Consider the following 18043-nt stretch of genomic DNA (forward strand, 5'->3'; position numbering starts at 1 on the left):
GACGTTTCGAGGACGGCGTTGTCCCCGTGGTCTCGGAGAAGACATCCGGTGTAGAACATTGGTATTTAGACTTAATTACGTATTAGACATGTGAAACTGAATTATACTTGGGATGGATTTACGGTATTTCACGAAATGTCGTTCTAGAGTTAGACCAAGAAAAGTCTAGCGATTTAGGTCTGCAGCATACGCAGTACGTGTTATTTAATACGTCATAATTTCATAGAAGTTTGACGTTTAAAATAACACTTGCACTGCGTGTGCTATCAAAATCGTTGCAGACTTTTCTTGGTCTAACTCTAATTTTCTTTCGATACCTACTTTTTCTTAAGGGGTACTTACCGCAACGAGTTTGTGCGAAACTTTTATTCCTCTCGACGCCAGTCAAGTTGCGATTCTGATAGTCGCTTCCGAACGCCGGCTCCGGTCGGAATTGCATTTGCCTTTCCATTTGCACCTCTCTTTGCATATGTTGATGCCCTATGAAATTACATTTTCTGTGTAACGGTGATAGCACTGATAGCTGTTTTGAATTTAGAAGCATGGAATGTTGTGGATCATAGGGTATTTGACAGTCAAATCAGTTTCAGAATTTATGTGAAATTCTAGCATGTGACGTCACGATCAAATTACCTACTCTTTATAGATTGATTTCTGTGAGATTGATACGGGTTTTAAAATAGAAATTGTGTCTATAAATAACTGCTGTCTACGTTTCTCTATTAATCTTTTGGTGCTTTATTACTTGTATGGTGTAAAATAATTTATTTTTAATATAGTCAAAATATACGTAGTAGATAATTTAGTTTTTAACCCTTATCTTGGCAAGGCTCAAAATATCTTAAATATAAACATTTTTTTAGTTTTTTGTCACCTATTGAGCATACTAGACTATTAAAAAATAAGAAAAAAAATCCAGGATTTTCCAGTTTCGGAAAATCGTATGTATCATATTTGATACAGTGCCAATAACTCGACAAAATAGTTACCTACTTTTTAAAAGAAAAATGTAGATTTTAATAAAAATAAAACATGTAATGCAACAGAAATTAGCATTTACTGCTAATTAAACGCAATCTAAAGCATCAGATGACTATTAAACCTGTAAATATAAAATATATCTACGAATACCTGATCACATGGGCGGAAAATTTAATCCCGTAAAGTTTCAAAAAAGTCGTCAGCAAAAAGTTGAGTAAAATATGAAAAGTAAACAAATAATTAAAAGTAAAAAAAAATATTTTTTTTTTTACTTTGGGGCCATTTTTTGCCATACACATATTTTTCCGTGCTACGGGCTACGGCGTAGCAATAGTGCTACAGCGTACGAATATATAGTTAAATAACATCTAGTTCTTAAAAAAATCAAAGTTAAATAACTAAATAATACGACAACTAATATTCTATAATTGAAGCATGTTTTGTAACCCCACAAAAATAAAAAAATAAAAAAATCATGTAAATCTATTTTGACGATAACTTGGCAATGTATTAAATGTAATACAATCCTTTCGATATGTACATTTCTGAGTTCTTGGCACTGTATCAAATATAATACATAACAGTTTCATGTAAGGTTCTATGTATTAAATGTTTTTAAATTCAAAGGCATTGTAAATATGTATGCATTAAGAGCCAGTAAAGACATCAAAATGTAGATTATGGAAAAATATATACTAACATAAGAAATAAATGCAAAACTTCCTGTACGAACCGAAATCTATTGTTTCCGCGGCGCCATGTTGATTATTACTAATTAATTTACAATGACACTCGTGCCCATTATTTTTTTCTATAAGTAAGGAGGGTAGCTCGACATATTGATGGTAGAATTATTTTGTTAGGTAATAAAGTGAACTTGCTAGATTTTTTTAAGTTCCATGTATCACGGGTGTTACGATGCCAAGATAAGGGTTAAAGCGAATAATATTATGCCGGCTGTACCCACTCGTCGAGAGACTCCGATACCGGTCGAGAACGTCCATACTGGTCTCTTCTCGTCTAGCTCTTACTCGTCTCTTTTCGCCTTCTTCTTGGGTCGGAGCGTACCGAAACTCGGCGAGAGGCTCTCGACGAGTATGTACAGCCGGCATTAAGCTTACCTGCCGTATATTGAGCGTTGGAGCTTGAATACGCTGCCAAGTAGTTAGGATCGATACCAGACATTATTTGAGTCTGACCTTGCATCATCTGAAATTATTTTAGTATTTACTTATTGTATTTTTAATTCTTTCTTGTGTATACTACACATATAACTTGACGATTTTTCAGAGAAAACAAATAGAAGATTGTATAACGGCCATCTTGTTGTCTCCGGCTAACGACCGGTGTTCCAAAAGGGGTCATCCATTAATTACATCGGGTTCTCGAGTGGCGACCAGGTACTGGAACCCCACGTACCGTGGAGGCCCCCACAAGGTGGACATGACCTGGTAAAGGTCGCGGAAGTCCGCTGAATGCGGGTGGCGCAAGACCGGCCATTGTAACACTCTTTTGGGTAGGCCCTATGTCCAGCAGTGGACGTCCTCTTGCTGATATGATGATGATGATTAATTACCTACATCACAAAAATTCGATTTCTTAGATCCCTCTCCCCCCTTGTCACACATTGTCATAGGAAAGAGATAGGTCTTTAATATATACAGTCACAGTTGGCATGAGCTCCCCTCCCCCTATTGCTGTGACGTAATAATATATGTGGATGAACCCAAAGGTCACAAGTCCGAATCTGGCCCAAAGCGGTAAATTATCCCCTTTTTTAATTTAAAAGTGATGCACTTACATTTGTTGGTGTTGGAGCGTAAGACTTTTGTGGCAGACCATATCTGTTCTCTCGCGCATTCTGGAATTCTGAGCCGTATGGCGTGTAGAATTGCTCGGGGCTGGGACAATGTGACATATTATCAGAGACATGTATACAGGGTGTGGCCTGTAATAAGAGCAAAAAATCAAACTGGAGATTCCTTGGAGTACCCAAAGTTACCACCAAGTGGTCCCGATGGTTCAAAATTCTTATTTTAGGAGAAATTTAAATTTAAAGTCAAGTTTAGCAAGCAATGGATTTTAACATTGCGTTACGGTCGCTTAACTGTCGTAAGATGTCATGGTACCGGGACGTCTTGGTACGCGCCTTTTAGTACAAGTTATTTTAAAAATGAATACAGAGAAAAGTAGCTCTTATTATTAGGAAGTCAGAACTCATTCAATATGCAATGACACGTTATGTTTTGTTGACAAACTCGAAATACTTTTTATTGCTATGTAATGGAAATAGTTTTTAAAATAATTTATTTTCGTAATAAAAACCTCCATAATACACTTAACTTCATTACCTACCTACTTGAAAAATGCTTTGAACTTTGTCAATATTGACAACTGTCAAGCGAATGCACAACAATTATTTATGTAATCCAATCTTGTTTATGATGGAATTACATGACTGAACGGTGGAGCCAGAAGAAGTTCAAACCAAGCTGTTGCATCGCAAACGATTTCCCGATCGGAGGCAGACTGACAGTGTCATCGTCAACGTTGAACGTAGTGCCACGTTTGCGGGACAACGAGCCTGTCCGGACGGCGGTGCAGCCTCAGCCAGCGTGCAGGCGGTGATATGCGAGTCAGCGTGGCGTTATACTAAATAATAGTCTGCAATTTCGACAACCACCAGTACCAAAAACAGAACTATGTGTATTCTATGGATCTGTCACAGAAGTCGTATTAGAGGAGAAAAAGTACCTACCTGATTCATAACAGAGTCATTTGAAAGAATAAGGATACCTACTGCTGATACATCGTATTATCGAAAAAGCAAAAAAGCAATTTATCAGCCAGATTATGAATGGAAACTGAAAAGTGTTTGTTATTAATTTGTTAGTTGTGAAATGTAAGTACTTGTGTTATGTAGTTGTTCAAGATTAATAAACTCAGTAACTGTACGTTTTTGTTTATTATTTTTTCTATGTGATGTAATTATTTACATGAAGCAATAGGCGTAGCTAAGGGTGGTATTCCATCTGTCCAATTTTTTGTCATTTTGTGTCACTCTGCCATTAAGCAAAATGTGAGACAAAATACACATTGGACAGGTGGCCAAAATGATCTTAGAGTCAGTCCAAGAATAGTCTGCAGCGGATTTGATACCCACGCGAGAGTCTCGGGCGAGAAGCTGTCGACGAGAGCACACCATGTACACACTCGTTGAATCATTCACACCGCGGAGGCCGCCACGATGGACATAGAAACCGTTGCCCTCTGTGCTGCTAGCTACTATAATTATTTAGGCCTATATCATAAAAAATATTTATGTTTCAAATTTTTGGGGTTCCATACGACTGGCTCTATTTGGTAAAATTTTAAAAACTGCAATTCAGTCTCGTTGGACCACATTTTAACGGCTGCACGGCTGATCACCAAAACGTCTTTACAGAAACACACCGGTTAATTATCGATAATAATATTTAACATACGTAATTTGCATTTGTGATGTCTAGCTCCAATTTGTTCGTAGGTTTTGGTCCGGTAGTTACACAAATTTCTGTTTTAACAATGAGTGTGTACATGCTCTGCCCCGCTGTCCTCGCGAGAGCAGCGAGACCCTTTGACTCGGCCGGAAAAAGCCGACCACATGACAATCGGAGAACGACGAGACGAGACAAGGAAGACCGAGACAAGACGAGAACTGACTGTACACACTCGCTCTCGGCCTGTCTCGGGGTGTCTTGCCGAGAGTGTACAGCCGCCATAAGCGTGAGCGAGTTTACAAGAGTTATGCAAAAGAGTTTGTTTAAAGTAAAGGGCAACGAGACGGTAAAGATAGAGTCGGACCAAAAAAAGTCTGCAGCGGATTTAATAGCTCACGCAGTGCAAGTGTCATTTATACGTCATAATTTCATAGAAGTTTGACGTTTTAAATGACACTTCAGTCAAATCCGCTGCAGACAATTCTTGGTCTGACTCTAGCGACAACAGGATCAGTGTGTCCCTTTCTATTATTGCCAGGTAATAAAGACGGTACCTATCTATCCAGTTTAGTTTTTAATTTCAATTTGTATTTTCTATTTTAAGGCCTTAGTTTTGTAGGTTGTTTTAATTTTAGGATACATTTTATTGTAACTTTGATATTAATTATGTTTTGGTTTAAATAAAAAGTATTCATAATAAAGACAGAATACGTAAAAACAGTTTGTTTAAAGACAGACCAAGAATAGTCTGCAGCGGATTTAATAGCCCCCGCAGTGCAAGTGTTATTTTAAACGTCAAACTTCTATGAAATTATGACGTATAAATGACACTTGCACTGCGTGGCGTGGGCTATCAAATCCGCTGCAGACTTTTTTTGGTCCAACTCTACAACTGTTTTCTGCCGGGGTACGTCGCCTTTCAAAATATCATAAATATTGTAATAAACCTCCACAGTAACCTAAACCATGTATTAGATTGTTTAATCTATTCTCTCTTACAACATACATGACAATGTACGTCAAGTTGCTAATTTATCAAAATAAAGCAAACTTTACAAATAATAATATTAATTTAGTAAACTAATCAATTATGCACGTGAAATATGAAACATACCATATGTTAACGAAACAACAGTAAATGAAAACCGAGCTTTATTGTCAAATCAGAGTTACGAATGTGGGTTGTGGTTGCACCAACTGTAATTTTGGTTGTGATCGCAGTTGTACAGCCAGATGAATTAGCAGTGAAATTCTTCGTTATTTTTGAGAAGGCCCTCCACCTCCACCCAGTATTGCACATGTTGATGTCGTGTCGGAGCGGAGTCAAACGGAGAACAGGTTGTACCATCGTTCGTAGTCGTTGTCGTGAAAAAGAATCATCCTTACAAAATTTTAAAAGTGCAAGTTATCTCATTTAGATTGGCATAATTATTATCATTTATCAGTGATTTTATTGCACAATTTTTGTTGGAACTGCTTAATAAACAGTTCAAGTTGCTTTATAGCGTTTTACTCATTTCATCCTTTTGTCCGTTAGGCCTATTTGATAAGAAAACTGTTAAGTAATGTTGATTTCCACATTAAGTACTGAACAGTAATTGAAAATTGCATACGTTTAAAAAGCGATATTATTACATTTAATAGGATTTTCAATATTATTGAAAACGATCGTAAATGTCAATGTCAAGTATTCCGACTGGACACATAACGTCTGCAGTACATTGCGGGCACGATTAATTTTGTTAGAAAATAACAGAAAATTATTTTTTCATTTTAATTAATTGAAACTATTTGGACTTAATTCCTCATTACTTAAAGGGCGTATATTTTAATTTTTTGCTCTTATTACAAGCCACACCCTGTATAATAGACTGTGAACTGTGGAATGAACTGTCGCCCGCGGTATTTCCGGACTGATACCACCTTCAAAACTTTAAAAACGCCGGTCAAGTGCGAGTCAGACTCACGTTCCAAGGATACTTACAACAGTCAATTTTTAACAAAAGTCCGACTAACACATGCTGCACATTTCTAATAGGTTTTCCTGTCATCTATAGGTAAAGATCTATGCTGTGTATTTTTTTCAAAATTGTATATTCAATAGTTGAGATAAAGGGTGCGGAATGGTCGGACAGACACGCAGACAGACAGGCAGACGCACGAGTGATCCTATAAAGGTTCCGTTTTTTCCTTTTTAAGTACGGAACCCGAAAAAGGCCGCATTTCTATCTTAAATTCCGACAACGCACTTGTAACCCCTCTGGTGTGGCAGGTGTTTATGCGCGACGGTGACTGCTTACTATCAGGCTGCTCTTTCTTTTGCCTCCTATATCATTAAAAAGGCAACTAGGGTAATTCGCCAGTAACTGGCCACCCTAAGCTAAAATGAATTCTATTCACCTATAAATAGAATGCATTTTAGTATGTGGCTAGTTATTAAAGGCTAGCCAGTTTTTGAAAGCTTATACTAAAATGAATTCTGTTTATAGGTGACTAACGAAACAATTACGACCGCTTGAAAAAATGTTTAATTAAGAGAAAAACAACTTGTTTTCTTCCGTATAAATATGACGCATTGTCTGTCTTTATTATTAACTCATATCTGGTATAATGTAGGTTTCGTTAGGCACCTAGGGCTTTTAGGAATGTAAATTAGGGTAACAGATGTGTCGGCTTAACTAGCTGCGTAGAGGAACTTTATTGTTCCTAACTAAATTAGTAAGTATTGAACAATTTTGGATTTTAACAAGAATATTTCAAAATTAGGTAGCGCCTTCTGTGTGATAATGTAATTTTAGTATTTACTAGCGACCCGCCCCGGCTTCGCACGGGTCAACAAATTATACACCTAAACCTTCCTCAAGAATCACTCTATTGATAGGTGAAAACTGCATGAAAATCCGTTCAGTAGTTTTTGAGTTTATCGTGAACATACAAACATACAAAGAGACAGACGCGGCGCGGGACTTTATTTTATAAGGTGTAGCGATTTCTATCTATCAGGCAGTACCTTGTATGAAATTCTGCGCAGGTAATAGTCTAAAAAACCGATTAATTTGTTACGAGTGTTATTTTTATATCTAACTGATTTTTGACTACTTTAGAACAAAAAATAAAAACTGGCAAATGAATAATAAAAACGGCTCAACCGTTCGCAAAGGAACGTCGTCTAGACATTCACTTGCCATGCCAACCTTACTTTCTCTACATAATTTAGGTAATGAAATATGTAAATTCTCTCTCATTACATAAAAGGAACCTAAAAAAATACTTACATCATGTTATTCCCTGCTATACTCGTTGGGAAAGCTATTATTTGATTTCCCTGTAGACATTCTGAAAAAAAAAATATTGTACTTTACTAATGATATCCGTTCTCGTTTTTATTTATTGTAGATTCCAGACTAAAATATATAATATCTCACCAGCTCCAGCCCGTGTCTCTCGAATAATATACCTATCCATTTAATTTATTTATTAGTTTTAGCACGAAGAGTTTTAAATTTTAATTCAAGTTACACAACCGTTATAAAAAGTTTTTCATTGGCGCCAAGTCTTTTTTTTTTAACTTGGGTACTAGGTTTTTGAGTAGCGTTGAATAATTTTGTAAATATTTTAAATTCATAAGAAATGTTATTACATATACCTTGGAAAGAAATAATTATATATTTAATAGTTCAATCATAATAAAAACAAACAAGACAGTAAAGTGACTAAAGTGTATAAATAGATGGCAACCACGGCTCAATAAAATATTGGATGCCATTAATAGGACAAAAAAATATGTTGTACTTATATTTTTTTTTATTACCTACTAAAGTTAATGGCTACGACATGATATTTTTTTTTACGAAAGTTGCCAGTATCTAGTTAATCCCCATAGAATATAAAACTATAATAAAATAATACTCTAAATTATTATAGATTACGTGGCTTCAACTCGAATTACGACATTAACTCCTTTGAAATATAAACTTAAATTTTTAAATTCTAGAAGAATTTACTTTACACGCTTTATAATACTAGCAGTTTTAATAGTAACTCAGATATTGCTAGTTGTCACTTTGACAGCCTGCCTGACACTGACAGTTGACTGGTTTCGTATTTGTTGATGGTTGATGAGTAATTGTTCACTAAATTAGGAATTTACTTGATTTATTTAACAGAAACCTTATAAAATGGAGCTTCAAGATATTTATTACAATAAATCTGAATATGTGGAAACAGTAAGCTTGTAGAGTTCGCATTACTTTTAATTACTTTTTTCATAAAGTTCAGTTTCAACATAAAACTATTTTTCGCAGGCTTCTGGTAATAAAGTGAGCAGACAAACAGTGCTGTGCGGCTCGCAAAACATTATACTACATGGCAAAGTTATCGTTCAAAGCGAAGCAATCATAAGAGGCGACCTGGCGAATGTTAAGACAGGGCGTTTCTGCATCATCAGTAAAGGGTCTGTTATACGACCACCTTTTAAGAAGTTTAGTAAAGGGTGAGTACAAACTAGGATGAAATGCTATAAAAGCAGTACAGCATCCCAAAACGCAATCTGGTCTCTGCGTGATTGAGAATGATACATAACACCTGTTGGGTTGGGATAAACAATATTATAATTTAAGAGATCTTTAGTTTGTGGTACTGCTGCAGTTGTGATCTTATTACTTGTTTCTAAAACTTGAATTATCATTACCCTCTATTTTTAGATTTACTATTTTACCAGCTTCGTTGTCCACCTAGGTTAGCGTTCTGGAAATCACGGACATTCAACAAGTCTGGACACAATCTAGACAAACAACTAGACATCTACAGATTGCACACACATAATGTCTCATTGTACCCATTTTTTAAACCATGTCAATGTCTTTTACTAATGTTTGTATGAGAAAAGTAAATAATTTTTTTTTTTTACTTTACAGAGTAGCCTTCTTCCCACTTCAAATGGGTGACCATGTTTACGTTGGGGAAAACACTGTGGTAAATGCTGCTGTGGTTGGATCTTATGTGTACATCGGGAAAAATGTTGTTATAGTAAGTACTAACTATGGCGGTCAGCAAAATAATAATCAGCGCGTGTTGTTAACTTAGTATACCATTAGCTGGGTATCAAATAGGTATAAGTTTTTTCTCACAATTCAATATTTTACACACATATCTTTTTACAGGGCAGGAGATGTGTCCTAAAAGACTGCTGTATGATTGAAGACAACTCCGTGCTGCCTGCCGAGACAGTAGTACCCTCATTTGCTAGATACTCCGGCAGCCCTGCCCGTTTTGTCACCACTTTACCCGAAGCCATGCCTGACCTGATGACAGAGTTCACTAAAGGCTACTACCAACATTTTCTACCAACTACTGTAAATTAAGTAAAAAGAAGCTGCTAATGTTATTTTATTCCAATATTTTATAGTTTATTTTATACTTATTATCATTACATATAAATAAATAATTATATTTGCTTCAACAAAGTTATGTTATAATTTATTTTATAAAATAACTGTATTCCAACAGACCCAACTTGTCAGTAAAAAGGAGCAAAATTCAAATGTTCTATGGGAGATCAACCCTTCGCGCCTACATTTTCACATTTGCCGCCCTTTTCAATTGACAAAGTGCCCAAAGAGGCTGTGCCTGAGTATAGCGACTTTTTTTTTAGCAAAAATAGGCATAAGCGTAATCCTCTTTTCCACTCGAATATTTTGATTTATATGAAGTTATTTTGGGAACCTGGTCAATTAATTATAGTTGGTCAAACCAATTTGTCAGTCAATAAGAACCAGGAAAACTCATTCTTTTCATTTGGGTGCTAGTACTAGTGTAAGGACCCGGGTATGTCCTTAAACTACGTCCAGGACCCGGGTATGTCCTTAAACCACGTCCAAGACCACCAGTGGACGGGCAGCAGCGTCCCTCAAATTCGGTGTACTCGACTGCGATCGCCAACCCGCCTGCCAAGCGTGTAGTAGAAGAGCCGGCCGCAAATTTTCTAACCGACTTGATACCACGATGAAATACACAATGGGAAACCATAAAAGTGATGCTAAGTCCGAATTCGATAGTCTGCCACGGCGGAACTTGCCGAAAGTACGAAAAAGAAGGCCACTTCCGGTGCGAAAAAAGGGGGCTGATTTAACCCATCTGATACCGAAATAATAATTATGGCAGCAGTTAGAAATTTACATGTAGACACATAAAAGCGAAGTCTGCCAGTAGTTTTTTAGCCGGAAGTGCTTGGCAGACGCTCTCAAAGGTGGCCAACGGGACCCCTAATTTAACCCATCTGATACCACCATGAAACCAATTCCAGTCGGTAGGTATGAACCCTCATGTCGGGAATATATAAGTCTGCCAAGGCTATTCCTGCCGAAACACCTTGGCAGACGAGATTATGTAAGCAAGGTCGGCATCGGTTACCCTACACTAACCCATCTGATACCACCATGAAACAAATTCCAGTCAGTAGGTACGAACCCCCATTTTAGGAATATATAAGTCTGCCAAGGTTTTTCCTGCCGAAACACCTTGGCAGACGAGATTATAAGCAAGATGACCATCGGTTACCGTACACTAACCCATCTGATACCGCCATGAAACCAATTCCAGTCGGTAGGTATGAACCCCCATTTTAGGAATATATAAGTCTGCCAAGGTTTTTCCTGCCGAAACACCTTGGCAGACGAGATTATAAGCAAGATGACCATCGGTTACCCTACACTAACCCATCTGATACCACCATGAAACCAATTCCAGTCAGTAGGTACGAACCCCCATTTTAGGAATATATAAGTCTGCCAAGGTTTTTCCTGCCGAAACACCTTGGCAGACGAGATTATAAGCAAGATGACCATCGGTTACCGTACACTAACCCATCTGATACCACCATGAAACCAATTCTATTCGGTAGGTATGAACCCTCATTTCAGGAATTTATAAGTCTGCCAAGGCCTTTCCTGCCGAAACACCTTGACAGACGAGATTATGTAAGCAGCATCCGCATCCGAGGGATCCGTATTTTGGAATTATACAGATTACGGACATTATTAATAGCTGTAGACTTATTTATTACTTTATGATTATACATATTTGTATATTATTATGTTATTAATAAATATATTTATAATTTATTAAACCTAAACTTAATACATTGGGAATTCATTACCTGCTTACGGCAGTAGTAGGGATTAGTGGGTGAGTTCTGGCTCACTGAGCCAGGCCAACAGTCCCTCCCCCGTTTTTCCCTTGTTGAGGCCCTGTAACCTTGCCTTGAACCCAAACTAATGTCATTGTAGCTCGAATCTAACCTAATCTATTTTTATTGCTTTTAAAATATTTCAATTATCTACTTTTGCAAAGTTAAATGTTGTAATCTCTATTTCGCAAAATGGAATTTTAATGTGACTTTAATGTATGTGCAGTCTACTTAGTAATTGGGTTTAAAGATATAAAACACACACATTTTATTTCCTATCCTAAGTATCCTATCCTAAGTTTATTCAAATAATATTCTGAACATATATAGTAACATCATTACTTATTCTGTGTACAGTGGAGAAAACGAATGAAATCATGCAATTTGATTTTGCTATTTTTAAATAAAGAGTAACCAAACAGTATTTTCCACAGTTGTTGGTAATGATACCATCTCTTACAATTTCTCTTCATGAACATTTTATGATACCTAACCTTCCAGTTTTCGCCCGAATTAATCAAAAAATTCACCAACACCATTTACACCAACCAAATAGAAAACGGGTCCGTGTCCGAATTCGCGATCTCGAGTCCGGGTCCGCGTCCGGGTCCAGGTTCAGGTAGAAGTCGAATTCAAAATCTTGCTTGTTTTGCCAGTGGGGTAACTTGCTTAACAATCAATTAGAAAAAGACAAGTCGTCGAGGAGTTCCGTTCTGATCACCATCAGCAATACCACTTCATCAAATGCCACTGTTCTTAATGTAAATCCTTGTTTGCCTGATGAAAATACAAAAGTCACTATACAATGCCATTCAGATTTGTACAGTCAGCAGCAGAAGTCGCTATACACTCCAGGTGCTCAAAGAGAGGTAAACGTTTAAACTGTCAAAAAGTTGTTGACTGTCATGGTAGTATTTACTTGTGAGCGCTCAACGTGTCACAAATATGTTAACAGTCGCTATTCATTAATTTCTACACTTACAACAAGTCATTGATACCTTAGCTGTCAAAAAACCAATGGTATCTAAGCGGTCAACGTGTCAAATATATCTGAACAATATGGAAAAATAGACTTTAAAGCATACAAGTATGGTCGAATATTGAATAAAAGATAGCCATGCTAATTTCAGGTAAAGCGTTTTGACAATCATCGAAAGCAGTACAGTCTTGTCATCACATACATCTATCTCACGTTTTGCCCTTCAACCATTTGGTCAAATGCCTCTCGGTCAACTTACTGCAAACTATTTCTTTTAACAGATTCATCAAGACGAATGACACATAGCAAAAGCTAACTGAAACCGAATTTAGAGCCAATTGTCAAGGCACGTCGTGGTCTCAGTAACAGGCGTTTGCTTTTCAAAGCAGAGACCGCGGGTTCAAATCTCAGTCGTACGCACCTAGAGATATTACAGCTTTTTGTTTTTTTTTTTGGGTTTCATTTCTATTATTAATTTGTGTCTTCTGGTTTTAACATAAAACGCATTAGTTTATATAATTTTTGAAGATAATGTCACATGTAGCGTATGTACGACTTTCTATCAGGACGTTGTAGGTTTGAACCCGCAGTGGGCGTTACTTAGATTACTCCTGTGCGGAATGCTGCGGAATGCCATTTGATATTTACTACTCAAAAATCACGTTTGTTGTATGGGAGCCCCTTACTTAAATCTTTATTTTATTCTGTTTTTAGTATTTCTTGTTACTTATAATAGCGGCAACAGAAATACATCATTTGTGAAAATTTCAACTGTCTAGCTATCACGGTTCCTGAGATACAGCCTGGTGACAGACGGACGGACGGACGGATGGATGGACAGACGGACGGACAGCAGAGTCTTAGTAATAGGGTCCCGTTTTACCCTTTGGGTACGGAACCCTAAAAATGCTGGTCTCTTCGAAAACTGACTAAATTAAATTAAAGGATATGAAAACAATGCATTTTATTAATTTCAGACATCATGTTTCATAGTAACATTTATTGCTTAAGACCTACACAATGGATATCTAAATAGAAATAGTCTTAGTTTTATTTTTCAAAACGTTCGGGGTTCGATTCCCGAGCTGAGTACACATTTTTTTTAATGTATGAATACAGTTTTTCGTGTTACTAAAATCGATGACATGATTCCTAAGAAGAGATCGGTGTATATCTTATAGTATCAGATTTTCCCATACTGGCCGATCTAAATGGGCCACCCTGTATAGTATATTTTACTACAATAAGTGGGCTAAATAAATATATTAACATAGGTATACAGGGTGAAATTTAATTCACTGGCCAAATTCATTCCCGGCACTAGGTTACACTTAAGGAACCTATTTAGCGAAAAAAAAGAGTACACTTTTTTTTATTTTCATTTTTCGATTTTTAAATATTTTCCACGAGTCGTGGTCACCCTATTACCACAAATGTAAACAAACCTAATAGTAGGTTTTAACAACAACATCAGCAAAACCCTTATCTGACCTTCACTAAACCTTATAATCGTTGCAATAGAGTCCACCCCGTCAGTGTTGGCGATGGTAGGCAGGTTTATCAATTTCGAGGGTAGTCTAAACTAAACCATTCCGCGCTAGCGGTAAACATAACGGTAAGCATAAATGATTAGTCACTCGTCACTCGCCAACCTTAAAACATCGCGCGCGTACTAAGGTTAAAAAAAATGTTTTCGAACCGGGAATATTACGAAGTGGTACGGTGTGTTATTTATTAAGTGTTGAGTGTTTACGTGGTGTACAAATGGAATCCGTTCCACGCCTTCGCAGACAAGGATTGAATCCAAGAGTACCATCTCGTGGGACTTTCGTTAATTGCGTCGATTGTTAATCAAATGTACGTAAGTTGATTCAATTTTTTAAATACGCCTGAATGCAAAGATTCCTGACCTAGTTTTTGCTCATTGTTTTTAAGCCACGGACGTTTTGTTAATAATCATTCATTAGTCAGAAATAACATTTTAGATTAAAAATAACATTTTAGATTAAAAGCCCGTTAATATGAAAGGAAAAATTAGCAACTTATGTAGGTAATCTCGCTGCAATAGGGTTCATAATTGGTGACGCGATTGCAAACAGCGGGAGGGGCGGGTGTCAATGACCTTAACTGATAAGATAAAAGCGAGTGTAGTGGGTAGTTGTCGGTTCACCATAACGTACGAGGTTTTTAGGACAACTTGATGATGAGTTATTTCGAAAAAAATGTACTGAGCGGTATTAAAAGAAAAAACACGTGTTTAATATTTTTTCGAGCTCTTTCGGTTGTTTCAATTTGGCCAGTGAATTAAATTTCACCCTGTATAATATGATCACCGGTTTGGAAGAACAGCCGCATATGACAGTTAAAATAAAAAAACCGATCATTCTAGTAGAACCTACTTATTTATTGTATAAGTTTGACACTTAACGATAAAATACTTCTTTAAGAAAGGAGGTGTCAATTCGTAGTGCTACAGTATTTATTTTAAAGTTAAACAGATAAAATGTTGATGTTTAGTTACCATTGAAATAACAACTGCTTAGCAACTGGTGGCACCCTGGCTGCTGACGTACGTGATTGGCAGTGCGTGTAGGTATTAATGACAGCAGCTTGAATTTGATTGCTTAGTTACCACTGACTTTTTAACAGTTATTGTCATTGTGATTAAATAAGGGTGTGTGTGTTAAAGAAAAACTCAGAAGTTAAGGTATTTGTGACGAACTGAAAGCCTACGTGAAAATGACATCTTAGATGTCCTTATTTTTGTGACGATTGAAGTGTATATTTTTTCTTGGACACCTTGCCCGCTCAGGTATATCTGCTGCTGACTGTAGAGTTCCCTCGATTCCTTATGGATCCCATCATTAGAACTTGAGCTTGACGAAAATGTGACTTAAAAACCTAACGTGCTTAACAAACATAACGAAGAGGACAAATCCCCAAACATGAGCTATGCGTCGTTGAAGAGTTCCATTCTGATCATCATCAGCAGTTTCACTTCATCAAATGTCACAATTTTTAATGTAAATGCTTGGTTTGTTTATAAAAACACCAGTATCACTATATGTTAGGGTGGTTCAAAAAACATTTTTTTTTCCTAAGGGGGTGCCCCTTAGGTGTATTTTGTCAACATAATAAGTGTAACAAAATAAGGGGGTGCCGCTTCTTCTAGCTAGAGTTTGAATTTTTCCCATACAAACGTGAACCACCCTACTACTATATGTATACCTACAAGATTTGAAGAGTGCCCTCGATTCCACCTTAATCTCACCATCAGAACTGGGTTTTGACAAAGACGGAACCAATCTGTATGTATATACTTACAAGTTACAACTCAACTAAAAAAATAATTTTCAAAATCGATCCCGAAATGACGGAGATATCAAACATTAAAAAAAACCGAATTAATACCTCCTTTTTAGGGTTTCGTAGTCAAATGGCAAAAAACGGAACTCTTATAGATTCGTCATGTCTGTCTGTATGTGTGTCTGTCCGTCCGTATGTCACAGCCACTTTTATCCGAAACTATAAGAACTGTTTAAACTTGGTAAGTAGATGTATTCTGTGAACCGCATTAAGATTTTAACACAAAAATAGAAAAAAAATACAATAAATTTTGGGGGTCCCCCATACTTAGAACTGAAACTTAAAATTTCTTTTTCATTAAACCCATACGTGTGGGGTATCTATGGATAGGTCTTCAAAACAAAAATGATATTGAGGTTTGTAATATAATTGTTTTCTAAACTGAATAGTTTGCGCGAGAGACACTTCCAAAGTGGTAAATTGTGTGCACCCCCCCCCCCCTTTAATTTCTAAAATAATAGAATGACAAAACTAAAAAATATATATGATGTACATTATCATGCAAACTTCCACCGAAAATTGGTTTGAACGAGATCTAAACTAGCCTCTAGACTGCTTGAGTCTCTTCAGCGATGCAATATTGACTATCTGTACATCGAAGTGTTGAAGTGTTTGTATAGTTACGCCACCATGTCGGTCCGAGTCAGGAGCAGAGTGCGAAGGTGATTCTATTGCAAAGAGGTGTAAGGCAGGGAGACGTTATCTCTCCGAAACTGTATACTGCCGTAATGGAAGACGCCTTCAAGCACCTGGAATGGCAAGGACTTGGCATCAACATCAACGGCGAATACATTACTCACCTTTGGTTTGCCGACGATATCGTAGTCATGGCAAAGTCGATGGAGGAACTCAGCATGATGGTCGATGACCTCAACCGAGTTTCACAACGGGTGGGCTTGAAAATGAACATGGACAAGACGAAACTTATGTCAAATGCCAATGTTGTGCCCATCCCAGTCTCCGTTGGGAACTCGGTACTCGAAGTTGTTGACTCGTACATCTACCTAGGACAAGTAGTCCAATTAGGTAGGTCCAACTTCGAGAAGGAGGTTAACCGCCGAATCCAACTCGGTTGGGCAGCGTTCGGGAAACTACGTAATGTCTTTTTGTCCGACATACCTCAGTGCCTCAAGACGAAAGTCTTTAATCAATGTGTGTTATCAGTGATGACTTACGGCTCCGAAACGTAGTTTTTCACTATCGGCCTCATCTCAAAATTCAAAGTCGCTCAACGAGCTATGGAGAGGGCTATGCTCGGAGTTTCTCTGCGTGATCGAATCAGAAATGAGGAGCTCCGTAGACGAACTAAACTTACCGACATAGCCCACCGGATTAGCAAGCTGAAGTGGCAATGGGCAGGCCACATTGCGCGCAGAGAAGATGGCCGATGGGGTCGAAAAGTGCTCGAGTGGAGACCACGGACTAGCAAGACGCTGGATGCGGGTCGCTTCCAACCGGTACGAATGGAGGTCCAAGGGGGAGGCCTATGTTCAGCAGCGGACGTCTTATGGCTGAGATGATGATGATGAACATTGTCCGTCGCCCATGACGTCAGCGTGTTACGCGTTACGCTGTCTGGAGTTTATCATTTTTTCCCCACCTTAAAAAGTGCTCAGCGCCGCTAAACAAGTTTGATTTTCGGCGGAAGTTTGCATGATAATGTACATCATATATATTTTTTAGTTTTGTCATTCTCTTATTTTAGAAGTTGAAGGGGGGGGGGGGTGCACACAATTTACCACTTTGGAAGTGTCTCTCGCGCAAACTATTCAGTTTAGAAAACAATTATATTACAAACCTCAATATCATTTTTGTTTTGAAGACCTATCCATAGATACCCCACACGTATGGGTTTAATGAAAAAGAAATTTTAAGTTTCAGTTCTAAGTATGGGGGACCCCCAAAATTTATTGTATTTTTTTTCTATTTTTGTGTTAAAATCTTAATGCGGTTCACAGAATACATCTACTTACCAAGTTTAAACAGTTCTTATAGTTTCGGATAAAAGTGGCTGTGACATACGGACGGACAGACACACATACAGACAGACAG

At 37.4% G+C, this 18043-nt stretch overlaps 1 protein-coding gene and 1 long non-coding RNA gene across 2 annotated transcripts; one reads left to right on the plus strand and one right to left on the minus strand.

The window, feature by feature from the left end:
* Positions 1-341: 341 nt before the first annotated feature.
* Positions 342-2882, minus strand: LOC134670425 (uncharacterized). The gene is made up of 3 exons (XR_010099058.1): positions 2783-2882; positions 2103-2190; positions 342-480 (listed from the first exon to the last, which is right to left on the minus strand). It is a non-coding gene; the product is annotated as an uncharacterized LOC134670425 (long non-coding RNA).
* Positions 2883-8539: 5657 nt separating this feature from the next.
* On the plus strand, positions 8540-9830 carry LOC134670416 (dynactin subunit 5). The gene is made up of 4 exons (XM_063528264.1): positions 8540-8686; positions 8765-8952; positions 9377-9488; positions 9623-9830. The coding sequence occupies exons 1-4, from the start codon at positions 8639-8641 to the stop codon at positions 9821-9823; spliced, it is 549 nt and encodes a 182-aa protein (XP_063384334.1). The 5' UTR covers positions 8540-8638; the 3' UTR covers positions 9824-9830.
* The last annotated feature ends 8213 nt before the right edge of the window (positions 9831-18043 follow it).

The sequence above is a fragment of the Cydia fagiglandana genome, chromosome 13, assembly GCF_963556715.1.
Source record: "Cydia fagiglandana chromosome 13, ilCydFagi1.1, whole genome shotgun sequence".
Lineage (NCBI taxonomy): Eukaryota > Metazoa > Arthropoda > Insecta > Lepidoptera > Tortricidae > Cydia > Cydia fagiglandana.

Coding starts and splice junctions, on each gene's coding strand:
- LOC134670416 (XM_063528264.1), top strand. CDS start 8,639: ATGGAGCTTCAAGATATTTATTACAATAAATCTGAATATGTGGAAACA. Junction 8,687..8,764: donor AATCTGAATATGTGGAAACA/GTAAGCTTGTAG, acceptor TATTTTTCGCAG/GCTTCTGGTAATAAAGTGAG. Junction 8,953..9,376: donor TTTAAGAAGTTTAGTAAAGG/GTGAGTACAAAC, acceptor TTTACTTTACAG/AGTAGCCTTCTTCCCACTTC.